Raw genomic sequence first — 16,825 nt, 5'->3', positions numbered from 1 at the left:
GACAAATCATTTTTTCTCCTAGCACAATCTGTATTCCACAAAATATACCAGTGCAATTCAACTCAAAACCAGTTTCTTTATTGATAATTACCTTTAGCTGCAATCTTAATATGTAAATTTAGAGTTTGATTTGAAACACTTAACTTTTCCAGATAAATTAAAATAATTTTAATGACTAAGGCAGTATAATCACACTTCTTTTTTCTTTCTTTTTTGACAAGCAGCACCTGATTTCACAAGACACTTTCACTTAATAACCTAGACTTTATCCTTGGGCACTGTTCCAAATTAGTGAATATGTCCAAATTAAGACCTCATTGAGATAAGCATTTCTCATAAGTTATCCAAATTGAAGAGAAACAGGGATTTTTTTCCCTTTAGCAAACAGCCCAAAATTATCCTCTTGCTTCCAAATATCAAACAGCATATTCAGACAGTTCTAACTTTTCCTAACATCACTCCTTACAAGAAGCACAGAAAATTATGTTTTTGCTGTTAATTTTAAACTGCACACCATCCCCTCCCCACCTCCTCTATCCCCACCTATGCAAAAAAAAAACCTAAACCAACTAAACAAGTGCAAAACCCAAGATATGCATAGGAACTCCTTTACCTCTGCAAGCACAATTTTTATCCAGGCTGGCATTAGTCTGTTACTCAGATCTTCAGCTTTCCCATGACCACAAGCTGACAATCCATGTACTATTGCACCTAAAGCTAAAGCAAAGCTGTACGTCTGTAAGGTAAAAAAGAACTTATTAAAACAGATTTTACAAAGGAATCTATATTTTTATACATTTATTATTGAAACATTACTCACATATTTATCATTTCCCAACAATCTTTGTCTAGAATATCAGATACTTTATTTCAAGTGACATGGGATTTTCTAAGATTAAATCTTTGACACATAGAGCCTTGGTTTTAGAGCAGATTTTCTGACATGAAGTCTAGCACAGGTAGGTAGCTCTGACTTCCTATTTTTCAGATAAACATTCTGAACAGTTGATTAATATAATAGCAGGCTTTGATTCAAAATGGTTGCCTCCCCTGGCTACTTCATTTCCTGGCAAACATTAACCAGAAAAGAATCTGCACTAAAATATTGAGATTATTTTTCGCAATTTGAGGGGTACCCTAGGACACTAGGGAGGAAACGCACACCTGTAGGAAGCTGTGGCTATGTTTATGGTTATGCACTGTCAGTTTTTCAGGCACAGCAAAAATTCAAAACAGCACAGTTGATGTATTTTCCCACCAAGAAAAAGAAATTATAGAAATATGCTATAAAAGAGACAAAAAATGGCAAGATACAGGGACTAAAGACATGAAATGTAACAATTTCTCTTCTAAATGCAATCAAACACATGCAACTTGTTTTTATTTCACTGTCTGGTAATTGCTATATGCATTAATGAATCAAGTGGTAATCTTAGTAATTGTGTGGTATGCAAAATACATTCATCAATATTAATTAATGATGAAAGTGGAGCAAGATAATTGCCTTGAATTACAGTTCAGGAAAAGCAGTATCTAATATTAAAGAGATAAAGAGAGAAAGAAAACTGAAGCAAAGCCCAAATACAGAACTATTACCTGCTGATTATTTTCTGCTAAGGTCCGTAGCTTGCTCATAGCCTTCTCAGCCTCAGCTGCTTCTATGATTCCAACACTGAAAGCAGAGACACAGGAACAGGCCACAGAATAGGCAAGTACCTGAAAAACATTTTATTCCATGAACTAGTCTCTAATCAAGCTCACTGTAACAATGGTCACATTGAATAATGTGCCAGCATGAGAGAAAAGATGTAACATTTTCAGTTTATACTTCCAGATATTTATTCCCTCTCTGAAAGACTCTTCATTGATGCTAATAATGTTAAACAAACGCAACTAAAGCTTTGAAGTACCTCTGGTTTTACAGAGGTCAAACTCCTGACCTTCCACACAAATGTAGGTATTCTCTATATACAAGTATCTGATCATTATTTATGTAACCATACTCAGCATGCTGTGCTCCCATCAAGCAGGTCTGTCAGGCCAGAAAATCAGCACATAGAACTGCCTCTCACACACATCCCACAACATCAGCCTCCTATCCTTGCAGAAGGATTCACCAGCAACATTGCTTTTCTGTTCTGCCATGGAGAATAAGTGAACTAACTACCAACAAAGCAAGTGTGCTTTGTTTAAACTCCTCTGTATCAAAGTTAAGCAGCAGAACAACACATGACTCTGAGGGAAGCAGAGAGCACCCGCCTACTGCGCAGGACTGACATCAATTTGACCTCTAGCAAGTAATGTGCAGATTGCTGCAGCAGGCCAATGGGTTATGTGCAAATCACCTACAGTTCTGAAAGAGTCTCCTGTGCATCTCATATAGTAGCATTCATCCTAGAGTGCTGCCCAAATTTTACTCATCTCTACAAATCCTTACAGAGGTTTTAATTGCAAAGGGTAAGTTTTCTTTTTCTTTCCGAATTGTCTCATGATGTTAAACAGTTACTGCCTTTCACCTCAGAAGTTGCTGTATTGAACTCAGTTTAATTTCAATAATGCACTTGAAGATCTCTGGGGACACATAAATTACTTCATAGCTGTAAGTAATTTTAATGCATGAAAAAGACTAATCCCCAACACATATGTACTGCCAAAAAAATAAAACTCCATCTATGAAGATGTTTAATAAAGAGCTTTCAGAACACTACCAACAGGGGGAAAAGAATAATGCTATCAATCTCTATTGACTCCTGTAAGAAAAGCAGAGGATTACGCAACTCAACTGCTCAGCTGCTCCCGTCTTACATCTATCATATATAGACAGTGTTGCTTTTCTCGTGCAAAACATTTGCTTGTTCTGATTTTTGTTTTCTGTGGCAAACTATTTGAATTTCATCAGCTTTCATTCTCAAGTTTTACCTCAGCAGAGTTATAGGCTAAGTATATGGACCATGTCAAAACTTACAGGATGTATCCTGGAAAAAAACTCCCTGAAATGCAGGGCTCAGTTTAAGTTTTCAAAACATAAAGAAAACATTAATGGGGCCATAGCAGCATGCACAAGTACAGAATTCACATTAGCTAGTGACACAAAATTTCAAAGAAATATACAGAAGACATATTGAAAGGATGAAGTATTAGCATTTAAGTTCTCTCTGAGAGTAACTTGTTGTCTACTTTTAGTAGATCAGCTGAGCAGTAAACAACTGTATGTAAGAGACCCATATTCATAGTTACTCATGATCCAACTTTCAACAGTTTTATTTGGGGTTAAGGAATTAAAGACCTTTAAAGGATCATTTCTGTTATCTTCAGGCAGTTTCTTTTAATGTCTTTGCAAGATTACACATTATTCTATTCTTATTATTGCTGTTATTATCACTTTTTTTCCCAGCAGACATAAACCCACACATTGTGAAAGAAAAAGTAGAAATTAAGCCTTCCAGTATCACAGATAAAAAAAGTTTCAGCAAAAAGACTGTAATTATTAAAGGGACAAAACAAAATAAAAGGAAGACTTAAAATTTGTGATAAAATAGGTCATACCTCTTGGACTCCTCTGGTTTGGTCCTCACTGCTGTCCAGGTATTTGTAGAGTTTTCGCAATGAAGCAGAAACATGCACTCGTGATTCTGTTTGGCTACTGTGACTCATAAATGAAAGAACAAGTCCTACTCCTAAAATACATCCAGTGCTTTAAGAGAAAACAAAAGAGAAAAGATTAAGTATGCTTTGGCTGCTCTGAACTCCCTTTAAACCCCAATAAAGTTTGTGAGTAAGAAGACCTCTTGGCCTTGCCTGATAACTAGCCCTGTAGATAATTTATTACCACAGTCAATTTTGCAAATGCTTTTTATTTCACACATCATTTTCAAGAAACACCAGACAAAAGAAGAGCATAAGAAGAAAGTGTTTATTTAAATAGTAAGTCCTACACATACAGCCTCACTATTCCTTCTGTCTCTGAAGAACCAGTAGTCCCAACAACAAGTGCCATAAACTAGTATAAAGGAAGTATTGATCCAAATTTCTGTGTGTCCTGATAGTATAAACTAGGAAATCCCAATTAGACATACTAAACGCAAGTTCAATGAGTGAATTAGCATCTGCTGCTGTCAGACCCCTTCAAGAGCTGTTTCACTTGCAAAAGTAATAAAATTAGTAAAAATTAATAAAATTAAGCCAGAGAACTGCTAAGTTGGCTTTCTTAGTCAGGTAAGAAATCAAGGTATTCACCTGCATTTCCTAACAGGAATGGTCAGGTGTGCATTCTAACTTGTACGTACTAAAATATGCTACAGTGGAGCAGCTTCATCAAGGTAGACATATCCAGCACAACTAACTGTTTGATGCTGAGGATACTTAAAATTGCAACAAGAACGTAGTTTCAAAGGACATAATTTAGTAGGGCAGCTGGCACAAACGTCTCCACAGTCTCCACCTCTCTTTCAGATTTTTGTTGAGAAATTCCATTCTGGACCAAAGATCTTTTACTAAATTCTGCATATGTGCTCCCATAACAAGTTCCAAGTCATCAGGTTTGTCAGAAAACTTCCTAACAGTTCTGGCTTTCATCATGAGATACTAAAACATAGCAGACACTTATTTAATCAGTTTTCATTCTCAACGTGATCTCTCACTGGTACACATCCCCAGTTGCACTTATTTGTAGATGATTGTTTTCCCCCCATGCACATCTCACTGACACTGCTTGTAGCAAGCAGCAAGCAGTGAAATGGACATGGCTAGGATCTTAGGCATTCTTCTATCCAACTTAAAAATAGCAAGAAAAAAAAAGCTGCTGCTTTTACTCAGGTAAGTAAAAAAGAGACATCTGAAAATAATTTCAGTCATATTTTTAAGATAATGTTTTACAGTAACTGGGGATTAAGGATGATTGAGCATGGCTAGAAGACACAGAGGGGTGCCTTGGGAGTGATATTTTTTTTCAGCAAAGACCAAACAAACCTTTTTAAACAATTGATATATCTGAATTAATGATTAATGACTAGCCAATAAAACAAGGGCATGGCACATTATTGGATACTAAAGAAAGAATAAAACTTCACCTTCTCTGCCCCACTTTTTGTAACTAACAATTGCTCTCATTTGGCTGCCTTATTTGTGAGCTATATAAAATGAGTATTAGGCATTTTTCATCTACATGATATCTCAAATTTCCTAGCACACTTTAAGTGCTTTACTGCCAAAGCATCAGGTTGCAGGGAGTCCTGCCTTCCACTGGGCGCAGCCTGAGCCTGGACAGCACTGATTGCCACACCTGCACTGCTCAGCAGACCTATGCTCAAAACACTGTCAGCCTGTTTTTTGTGAAAAAGAAAATCACCGATTTAGCAGGAGTGAAACACTGGTGAAAATGCTCATGCCTCACAGCTAATCATGCCTTTGTCACACTCGATGAAAAGGCTGGAAAGGACTTTCCTTTGGAACAGCAGGTTACAAGTAGAAATGCAAAACTTGGACAACTCTGCAACATTTACAGTTCGACATTACTTCTTTGCTCACAGAGAGAACTTGTACTAGACACCTTTAAAAACCTTTAAACCCACAGACAGCACAAAAAACCCTCTCTACAATCTTCCCTCTCCTGCTTGCCATTGTTTCATACTCTTCTGGCAACCTCTTGCTGCCAGAAAAGTCTGGCTTGGCTCTTCCCTGAGGTTTTGATCTCCAGCTAACAGGCTGCACAAACCAGCAATAGGCATGACAAAGGGGCGCAGCTGGTAGAGTCTCTGTGTACTGTGTGTCTCACCCTGTGCCACTCAAAAGGCAACAGAAATCCTCACTAAGCTGTACAGGTTCACAGCCCAATGGTGCACAGCTATGACTCCTCAGAGCTTTTCAGAAAGTGCACTGGAGAAAGGAGGGCAAAGGAAAATGGGAATTATTGCTGCGTCTTTTGAAAAGTGAAGAGCTGGGCAGAGTAATGCTCAAACTGAAAGAAAACCTTATGCACCCACACTGAGCCACTCAAGATACTGCAGTTCCTCCCGTGATTTGAAAGAGAAATGACTGCTGTGGAAGAAACATCCTGCCATGCTAAGTTAGCTGTCTCATGGCAACTGACAGGTGTTTTATTGTCTAAGGAGATTCAAGTTCTAACTGTAAAAACTTAAGCAATGCAAAGTCTGTGACTGACTCTGTTTTAGGGAGCATACCTCCAAAGGGCCTTTCCAGCCTGCCTGAACTGGTGATTATATGCAAAGTACTCAGAACCTGCTGTCTCCTTGTCCTATTCTTATACTTTTCTGTGTAGAATTAAGGGAGAAAGTGTGAATTTAAAAGGTATAGCTCGAAATAAAGTATCACCAGTAATAAAGGAAACTCACTTGTACTCCAGACTGGTGTCAAAGCAACAGTTCTCCAACACATCCAGGGATTTCATCAAAACGAAGTTCATCTGTTGACCAGGTAAATCACTACGAAACCAAATCAAAACAGGAACAAAAAAAAAGATCCAATCCAGTAGAAAAAGGAACTTGATAAACATCATCTCAGCTAGATGTGTAACTATTCATAAGCTGAAAATTCATGACATTTCACACTATTAGCTTTGTCAATCTCTCTCCACCTCATTGCCTAAGTTACTGATAAAAAAGACGCATTTATATCTCACTCCAAAGATGTCATACGTAAACCCCTCTTATAAAACATATACTCAATTTTCATAATGAACTGGACATCTTTAATGGAAACTAGATCTATAATCTGATATAAGCTATAGCTACATTCCTATGAGTTTTGATTTGTTGCACTACAATGCTTTGAAGAATCTGTAAGATTAAGCTTTCAAACCATGCAGTGCAGTGAAAGAGTAAAACTAGTCTGCAAGAAATGGTTAGAAAAATGTATTCACTTAACATCCCTCACCACAGAAATGAAACAAACACAAACCCCCAAAATACTGATTCACATACTCCAAAATACTGGGCTGATGTAACTTCATTCTCTTTAAGTGCCTTTTAATGCTTGTATGCAGCTCAGTTGTCCCACTGACTAAACATCCAAAGGTAGTCCATTCCCAAATTATATGACCGAGTCAGTGGCAGTAAGGCATCAAGACACCAAAACATGAAGATTAGAATTCAGCAATGCTTCAGTTTTATCAAAATCAGATGCCTTAGAAACATTAGTTTCACTGAGCAAATTAACAATGACAATCAAATCTGTTTGGTACCTGTGCTTGTACACTAATTAATTTTTTTTTTTTTAATGGGTATACAAGAAGAAAAAATCCCTAGTAGTCAAAACTCTGGAGGAATATAAAGCCAAACCTAATTCTTAATTTCTCAGGAATCACCAGAAATTTGCAAGTGAGGCCAACCTTTCTTAAAAGGAAGCATTTTCTAACAACTTCAGAACACCTGTGTGCTGCCAACACAGCTGTAACAGCATGCTTTAAAGACAGGTCATTACACTCCTTCCATCCTCACATTTGTAACTCACATGATGTAAGTGAACACTGTCACATGTCCAGAGCACCACTTACACAGGAACCAATGAGGGCTGTGAATTATTTTACAACTATGTCTTCCAGTGTAACTAGTCCCTTTTAAAAAATCTGTTGTTCTTCTAGCTGACTGCTTTGCTCTCTGTACCTTAGGATATTATGAAAATTAGTCACTTGTCCTGAAGGAATGACAAAATACCTAGGATAGCTCTGGAGGGGTCTAAATTGGAGAGGGGGAAGACTGATAATAAGAGGCACCATTTAAGAAACATCACAAAACCCTTCAAGAATCATTTGCCTATGACTTGTAAATACTTTAATTCCTCAGATCTTAAGGCCACATGAAGAAAAAGGAAGTTACCTATGCAACTACATTAAATATGGCAGTTCTCACCTGACTTTTTCTTCATATAAACGTGAGATGAACATCCCCAAACCAAGACCCATGTGGATTTGAACAGCTTGAGACTCATCAGCATTTGGCTTCCCAGGTAACCTGTCAGTCAGCATACTCAGGACCTCCTCAATCTTTTCCTTGCATGATACAATGAAAATTGGCACCAGGAGAGACAAAGCTGTGGCTGCACAGGTTCGAGCTATAGTACTAGCAGTATTTTCACCTGAGTAAGATTTCTAGAAAAACACAAAAAAACATAAAAGAGAGCATTTTTTTTCTCTTATGCCTTTTCCAGGTGACAACACTGAGCATTTGAGGAATTTAAAATAAACACCTACAGAGCAAACAGCAGTACAGCTGCATTGCAATCCGACATTCCTTGCGTGTGGCTTTTACCGTTTTGATAATAAAGACAAAAACTTCAAGCAAACACAAATATAAACAGAAAGCACAATGAAAGAAAATTAACAAGAGCAAGAAGAGTCTTGATTTTCCCCTATTCCAACTACTATAGCTCAAACAGAACCAGGAAACTTCATTATTAGAACTCCAGGTGTGAAATATAGATATATTGCCTTGCCTTTAGTACCACAGCACATACCTGGTAGAACCATGGGAAGACCTGACCTTTCGGCTGGTAGCGGCTATTCACAATACTCAAGAGGGTCTCTGTGACCATGGAAATCCATTGTTTCATAGGAATAAAATCAGGTTCCGTCTATAAAAATCAAACCCAATTGGTCATCATTATTTTTTCTTAAAGCAAGTTCTGCCTAAACAGAAGCTCAGCTGATGATGTTCCAGCTGCGATCCATCATGAATGAGATTATTTTGTCATTCCTATGTAGGGCAAGTATCATCATTTATTTGTCAGTGCTGGCTCTCCAGACACTACTTTTGAACAAGTACCATTCAGTAGAGCCAAAAATTATGAAATTATGAAAGAGTTTGGCTGCCTCAGTGTCCATAGAGTGACCTCTATCTCATCTGTCAAAATGGCCAAATAAATGACCATTTAGATTTTATGCTTCTTGTGACAAGGCACATGCATACCCTACCTGCTTGGGTACCACAGAATGTGACAGATGGCATTCACTGAGTATGATGAAATTTGAACTTGAAAATGTTAAGTACTTCACATGCACTTACCAGCCCCCCCAAACACCTGGTCAATACTTCTCTGTATTCCACAAACAGAAGGGACCTCCCCCAGATTCACTCACCTCAGGTACCCCTTCAGTGTCTGAAGAAAGGCTGCTTTCGTATTTGGTTACAGCAACTGCAAGGCCAGTTAAAGCAAAAATAGAGTTTCCTTTCACCACTGGGCTGTCTCTGAAGAGAAAAAAGAAAACATTTAAGAAACGCGGTAGAGATGCTGGCAACAAAACATTTATCAAAGCATAAAAGTTATGCTACAGATGATCCAGAAGGGAAGATCTTTGCCCCTAGCAACTTCATCGGGCTCTCTTCTAGCTCAGCAGCAATCTGTTACATTTCATCTTCAGGAATTAGAGAAAGAATGGAGGGAAGAAGTGTTCAGTATTTTTTTTTCTTGTCTGTCTTTTATATAAAGGCTACTACACACACAGTTGTATAAAAACAGAAGCTTTCTTCCACTATAATAAGGAATGCTACCCTGCAGAGCAAGTAGCACTCACAGAAATGCAGCAGTTGGCCTTAGCCAGTACCATTTCCATAGAGGACAAAACAAAAACATCTTCAAATGGAGAATGCTGGAGAGGCAGATGCCACCTCATTGCAAGATGCCGCTTCACAGCATGAGAAGATTTAGCAGAGCAGCCATTATTATCAGCTTAAAAAAAAGTTTCTGATTATTTCCTTACACTACAAAAACACTACCATCATGGAAAATGATAGGATTAATCACTTCTATGACAGTGCAAACCTGTAAGGAAATCAAGTAAGAAAATCTGACAAAAACCAGAGAAAACATACCTGTGTTCAGTTTAGTATAAGGAAGTATGTTGATATTCTAGTCATTCCCAGAAAAAAAAAAACTGCAATATAATCCTGATGGAACTCTCTTACATCATTTTACAAAAGCACCTGAACAACTTGACTGTACAAGACCACTTACAGGCCAATAGACTTTTCACATCAGTCTTCAATTTCTAAAAACTTCCTTGACTGCTGCTGCGAAAATATATTTACACAGCCAACCTGGCATTTATTCCAGATCCAAAGACATCATTGTCACAGTAAAAGTATTTTCTGGAGTTCTATTTTGCTTTTTAAAACAAGAAACATGAATCTTAGTGGAATGTCATCATTTGGAACAGTGAAATTACCTTCTCTCAGATAAGAGGTACTTGCAAATAATTACAAAGTACTTAGTTAAGTTATTTGAAGTCTCTCAGTATCTTTTGCCTTAAATAATTTCCTAAGCTTCTAAAAGGCAACATTTTATTATGTACCTCAGAGAGAAACTTCTAAATCCACACACTCATAAAACCTGGATGCTTTAAACTTAATGAAGGCAAAAATCATCTTAAAAAGATCTAGGAGGAAAAGAAGCAGTGTCCCACTCTTTATTCAAAATATGGGAAAAAAACATCATCTGTAGTAATTTAGCAGTCCTTACTTGGAAGCACCTTTGATGACATCGGTCAACATATCTCTGACCCTGCAAGAGAACAGAAAGAATTTACACCACGGTTATTACTGTATAGCATGATCTCAGCTAAATTCCTCTTCTGTCTTACATGAGGCTGTGATCTACAGGTTAACAACTGTATCAGCTGATGAGAAGACAGTGCAAAATAATTACAAGCCTTTAATCGGTAAGAAATTTTTGCACCACCCCAAGTTTCTTCAGGTTCATGTGCACTCCCAGTGTTTCATAAAGGGCTCTTATTTGTCTTAATACCACTCTTTGTAAAATGCTGGTTCAGGAGCACATCAAACGCCTAAGCTTCCAGATCATTGTGCTATGTTCTAGCATAATGAAATCTGAATGCTTTATAAAGGACAACGATTACAATTTATTCTACAGTTTATTTCTGGAAACCACTACAGACAGTTATGCTATAACATGGTATATAAACTTGAATCAATTTAAATTAAAGCCATAGGAGTGGTTACAATTTCTTACACATTATTATAGTTGATTTATAACAAGCTACTTGTTTTCAATTGTTTCATTTTGCATTCATATCAAGACTAAAGCAGAGACACAATCAATCTCCTACACTGAAAGGTGTGGATGAGGAGAGAGATCCTCTATTCTAAAACATAAAATTCTGTCATCGCCATGAATGTCATTCTACATAAAAAAACAACTTTAGACTGAAAATGCATGTCCCCTAAAACAGAGCTGTATGTTATAAGACTGAGTTACACCCAAGCTTTCAAAGAAATCTACCCACATCTGTCTTCACAATCACACTGCTTTTACACAGTTTCAAAGCCACCACACTAGAAGCATTTACAACTTGGTGAACACCAATGCAAAACTGCACCAAAAATATTTGCAAAATTTACATAATAAAGGATTAACACTAAAGTTTATACCACATTGTCCACAATTAGGTTAACCCTAGTGAGCAACAAAAATGCTTAACAGATGCTGAAGTTAGGGCCCTGAGGAACCAAGCAAATAATTGTGAACTGGAAAAGAAACTAAAGCTACTACTGGGCTCCAGTTAATTTCCTGCTTTGATTTTTTTCCTGATAAAGGGAATTCTGTTCACTTTTGACATAGCTTACATTATCACCATTTAGGAAATAAAGAACAGAAATTCTTTCAGGAGAAATCTATGAAAGCAGCATTGCTACAGGCCTTTTTATACCCTATCAAGAGAAGGATCAGTTACTAATAAAGTACTTTTCTACAACACTGTAGCATTCTGGATCTTACAAAGCAAGCATCTACTCCAGAATTAGCTAGAATTCAGAACAATTTCTGAATTCCTCTTGAGTGGGACTTAATAACACACCTTTTAGATTGAAACACACAAAAAGCATTTTGGCTTTGTACATATTTTGATTCCAATACACTTAAGAACAAGCACAAACCGAGATAATTATACTGTCCATGGATAGATAGTTTTTTCTCTTGTAAAGCCTCCCACTTTGCACCTTCTTCTCCTGGCCATGCACATACATGGCTAAATCCTGACTGAGAAACACTTCTCATCTGACAAGAACAGAATTAGTGCAGAATATGGATCAGGGTGTGCATCATGTGTTTGCTTTAAACAAAATTTTCACACTCAATAATGGTAACTTAGCATCAGTCCACCATGACATATGTCAGATTGTGACTTGCATTCCTTTCATCAAGGTATTTTCAGTGAAATAGCTCATTAAACTCTCAAGAAGGAAATTTTTATCTTTGCATAACCCTTCTCCTTTAGCATCCTATAAAACCACGGCATTACTTCACTCTTTCCAGCTGCTCACCCTACAAAGTTTTCAGGCTCTGCAGAGGGGAACCCACGCATATGGAAACCCTTACAATTACCCAATATTCCTCCTTTCCACTTGCCTCTCCCACTATGGTCACTGTATCTGGTGGTTGGTTGTTGCTGAGTTTCAGGTTCTTTTTTCATTAGTGCTCATATAGTCTTTAAACTTGTAAAATTGAAGGCTTTTAAACCTTGTCCTCCTCTGTCCCCTTACTTGCCACTACAAGTGGTCAGGAGCACATAGGCACTTTCTTACCACAGCCAGGCTGTAAATTGTTTGTACTGCACCTCTTCAGGATCCTCTTTTCCATGTTTTAACTGCATCTCCAGCTCTGCCTGCCTCCCCTGCAGAATTGCAAAAAAAGTAAAAAATGGATCTTATAAGCTTTATTTACATAATATTTCTTCAGAGAACATTCAGGAAACACATGTAGCCTAACCTAAGGGCTAGTTCATAAGTGACCTTGACTGCTTTGCATAGGGGTCCCACTGTAATACACAATATATTAGGGAGAAGAATCCATAATTTTTTGTTCTGAGTAAGAAAAACAAACTGCAGATGGCATAAACGACCACAAATACTGAGGCATCTATCTAGTACATGCAGAGCCAAGTTCCCTTGGGAAGGGCTACAACAAGCAGGGACCAAGCTTTAGAAGCCTGATAGCTAAAATGGATTCCAACAGCAAAATATTGCTTTCTTGATGCTCTACTTAGGGCAATATTCCTCATTCTTTTACTTTACATAACACTGACTTCCCTGTGATTTCCTACACCATTCTTTCTGTACATTTGAAGAGGCGATATAGATTCTGCCCTCTAACATGCTGCAACATGTTGTAACATATATGTTATCTAAAAATATCTAAAGCAGCTTTGTTTTAACATTCTGTCACAAATCAAGAGAACTATAACTTAACTTGTTTAGGTTGTGAATTACTGCTCCTTAGCAGATTATTAGGCCTTAAATGAAAAAATACACATGCTGTATTTTTTGGTATTCAATGCTTGTAGTTTGGATGTACATATCAACCTGAAAATACAACACAGTGAATCTTGACAATCCAGGTCTCACTCAAAAAGTGACCCTCCACAGAGATTCTCCAAAGATGTACTCCAAAGGAGTACATCAACACACTGGCTAAAAAGAAGGCAGTGTAGCAGCTCAGAAACACTGCATTATGTACTATCCATATATATCCACTTATCTTATATTGCAGTCTCTTTTGGCCACCTCTGAGGAAATGTACTAGAAAAGTGTAAGGATTAAGTAAGAAGCAACAAACACAGGCTCTACTGTCCTGTAAAATGGCAAGAAATCCTACTGATCCTTTAGAAAAAATCTGGTACATGCTAAGCTCTCTGTGAAATATTGCCTTGGAAGGGAAGAAAAATAAGAAAGTAATTAAATGCAAGAGACAATGTCCCTCAAGACCTAAATCTGCAATTTGAATAGTTGCTGTTTATTTTGTAATGGGGTTGGCTTGGTAGAGGATCTTGCATTTTGTTGATGGTCAAGATAAAAATTGTTTTGAAAATGTGAAAGAAGCATATGTTTTGCTGCACAGCAAAACAAGAAGCAAAGCTTCTAGAATTTGTTTAGCAACCTGAGCTGCTCGTGCTGAAAACAGCTGATGTGGCCTGGAAATACAAACAAATAAACCCTTCTAGTAGCACAAAGAGAGCATTCTGGAAAGAAGCTATTTGCTAAACTTTTTTTAGATAATTTTCCTGTTGAAAATCAAATTATACTACATTGCTCTAGATACCAGGTCAGCTAACCTAATAAGAGAATTTAAGATATTTCTTAATCATTAGATAAGGTAGAAAAAATTGAAAGAGGAGTCTCTTACAGTGCAGTAGAATGACATGCTGATTAAGGGGAAGTTCTTTTTAATGAATCATCTCAATAGCTTCTGTCTCCTTTATGGTACTACTATATCAAAATTTCTATGCAAGCAATAGGTTAGAGCTCTAGCTAACATTTCATCTTCTAAAAATTTTAAAAATTGACACTTTCTGTAAGCTGACACATGAACAAACCTGCATGAACCTGAACTGTAAATAGAAACTGCACTTCTATAAAGCATCCCAGACTGTGCTGTTAGTAGCTGAAGACTCATTTTTATTTCTTTTTTATAAATGTTATAATCAAGCACCTTAAGCTTTACTTTTTTTAACTTGTATGAGTTACCAGCTCTTTCTGGTAAAATTAAAACCCGTACCACTTGAATAAGCATGAATGTCCACAATAATATACACCTCAAAATTACCTGCAGGACTGCACTGTAGGTTCGACTCATAAATCCTAACCAGGTCTGTGGCAGCAATATGGAGTGGTGCCATTCAGAAGGCTGAATATTAACCTGTGCAACACACCAGAAAGGTTAGAAGCAGTTACATTAAGTCCAATATATGCAGAATCTATGTTCTCCAGTCTATGATTTGCAGACAAACATTCACTCATTTCCACGGCCCATTACACAAGGCTGTAGGAAATTAAAATGATCAGGTACTTTATTCTCCTTTCTGATTTTACCCACACCAAGTTACTTTCAACTTCATTAGCCAGGCCAGTCAGAAGTGGTTTCTTGAGGCGGTGCCACAAGTAATTGATCCCAGAGAGACTGTGAAACTGTATGAGGCAATAAGCACAACACTTAGCAGCACTGGCAAATGTTTCTTCACAGTTTGTGAAGATCTTAGAAGTTTCTAAAAGCATTGTTAACCAAGATAAATAACTCACCTCCCCCTGTATCATTATTTTCTGGAGTCTTCCTACTTATTCATCTTTATTTTATGCCCCTAATTATCTATGTAAAGTAGTCAGTATTCTTTCTTCACTTGGACTTTTTAACCAAAAACAAAAGACCATCCTAAAGCTGTATGCTCACTGCTTTCAGTGAACCCGAAAGACTTGTACTAATACATCTATACAAATAAAACTATTCTAAAAGTCAATTAAAAAAAACAACATACTCCATCTTGTAGACAATACAAATATGACCTGTAGTAAAAACCAGGAAATTTCATCCTAATAATGACTAATAAACACTAGTCCTTCCTTTTAGTTAAAATTATATTCACACCTCATGTCTGCCCATCAATTCCTCCAAAAGTTTAGGAGCAGTCAAGATTCCAATCAGAATTACTTTCTCTGGCTTCCTGAGAAACCTGCAGCAAGTCCAGTCTTCCCCTCAGCCTCTACTCTGAAACTATTTCAGACTTGTGCATTAGACTATATAGTGTAATTCTGCACATCAACAGACAGCTAAACATGAGTCAGCATGTGCCAAGGTGGCCAAGAAGGGCTGGATCAACAATGGTGTGGCAGCAGGGCCAGGGCAGTGATTATATCTGTGTCCTCGGAACTGGGGAGACCACACCTTGAATCCTGTCTTAATTTCTGAGCCCCTCACTTCAGGAAGAATGCCGAGATGCTGGAGCATGTCCAGAGAAGGACAGCAGAGCTAGTGAGTCATCTGGAGCACAAGTCCTGCTTATTAGGACTCCCTGAGGGAGCTGGGGCTATGTATCCTGGAGAAAAGATGATCATCTGGGCCTTACTGCTCTCTACAACCACCTGAAAGGAGGGTGTAGCCCGGTGGGGATTGGTCTTTTCTCTCAGATAATAATGGACAGGACAAGAGTACATAGTTGAAACTGTGCCAGGGAAGACTCAGTCTGGATATCAGGAGGAATTTCTTAATGTAAAGATCTGTTAAGCATTGGAATGGACTGTCCAGGGAGGAGGAGTATTCACCATCCCTGAAGGTGTTCAACAAATGTCTGAATGCGGCACTTAGTGCTATAGTCTAGATGAGAAGGTGGTGACTGGTCAAAGATTGGTCCCAATGAGGTCTTCTCCAACCTAAATGAGTCTGTGATTCAGATTTAACTGGTCTTGCAGTGATTTGTGAAGTTCCCCATGTAATCCACACTTGTGAAAGCCAGCAAAAGCAGACCTGCAAAATACTGTATGAATATACAATATTCATGCAGGAATTAATTACAAAGCTTTAGGCATTTTGTGGCATTTCAAACATCTAAGACAATATGGTCTACCAGGAACACCTAAAATTTATGTATGTGTTTGATGACAATAGAACTGCTGAGGTGCTTTTCATTAATTAACTCTCTTCATGGCAGCAAGCATTTTGCATGCATGTGGAATATGAGGAAGGAAAGAGGGAACTGAACACCTTCATATAACAAAGAACATTCAAAATTCATCTACAATTGAAAATGACTGGACATAGTGCTGAACATTTTCATACAAGCAGTACTGCAACCTGCTATGTCAGTACAGGAAACCAGTAGCCTTTACTTGTCATCTATTGCTGGATATGAAGGGTAACAACAACTAGACTAAGTGTTGAGTAATTAATACTACCAACCACAGGCAAAGGTGACAAGTGAAGTTCAGACTGTTTTTTAACTGCACAATTTATGTCTAAGGAAAAATTGGCTGGGTGGGGAGTGCAGGGAATGAGGCTCAAAGGAACTGCGAACTAAGGACAAGTGCTTGTG

At 37.7% G+C, this 16,825-nt stretch overlaps 1 protein-coding gene across 1 annotated transcript in view; it reads right to left on the bottom strand.

Annotated features, from left to right (window-relative positions):
* The window catches only part of FOCAD (focadhesin), an 86,867-nt gene that overhangs the window by 13,814 nt on the left and 56,228 nt on the right, over positions 1-16,825 (bottom strand). The window contains exons 23-32 of the mRNA XM_064736046.1: positions 14,569-14,661; positions 12,552-12,640; positions 10,471-10,512; positions 9,092-9,200; positions 8,470-8,586; positions 7,866-8,104; positions 6,351-6,440; positions 3,547-3,694; positions 1,597-1,716; positions 614-736 (exon numbers count right to left, since the gene is read on the bottom strand). Of these exons, the coding sequence (XP_064592116.1) occupies positions 614-736; positions 1,597-1,716; positions 3,547-3,694; positions 6,351-6,440; positions 7,866-8,104; positions 8,470-8,586; positions 9,092-9,200; positions 10,471-10,512; positions 12,552-12,640; positions 14,569-14,661 (1,170 nt within the window). The remainder of the gene's footprint in view (positions 1-613; positions 737-1,596; positions 1,717-3,546; positions 3,695-6,350; positions 6,441-7,865; positions 8,105-8,469; positions 8,587-9,091; positions 9,201-10,470; positions 10,513-12,551; positions 12,641-14,568; positions 14,662-16,825) is intronic.

This window comes from Zonotrichia leucophrys, chromosome Z (assembly GCF_028769735.1).
Source record: "Zonotrichia leucophrys gambelii isolate GWCS_2022_RI chromosome Z, RI_Zleu_2.0, whole genome shotgun sequence".
Taxonomy (NCBI): domain Eukaryota; kingdom Metazoa; phylum Chordata; class Aves; order Passeriformes; family Passerellidae; genus Zonotrichia; species Zonotrichia leucophrys.
This window is presented reverse-complemented; position numbering and strand designations above follow the sequence as displayed.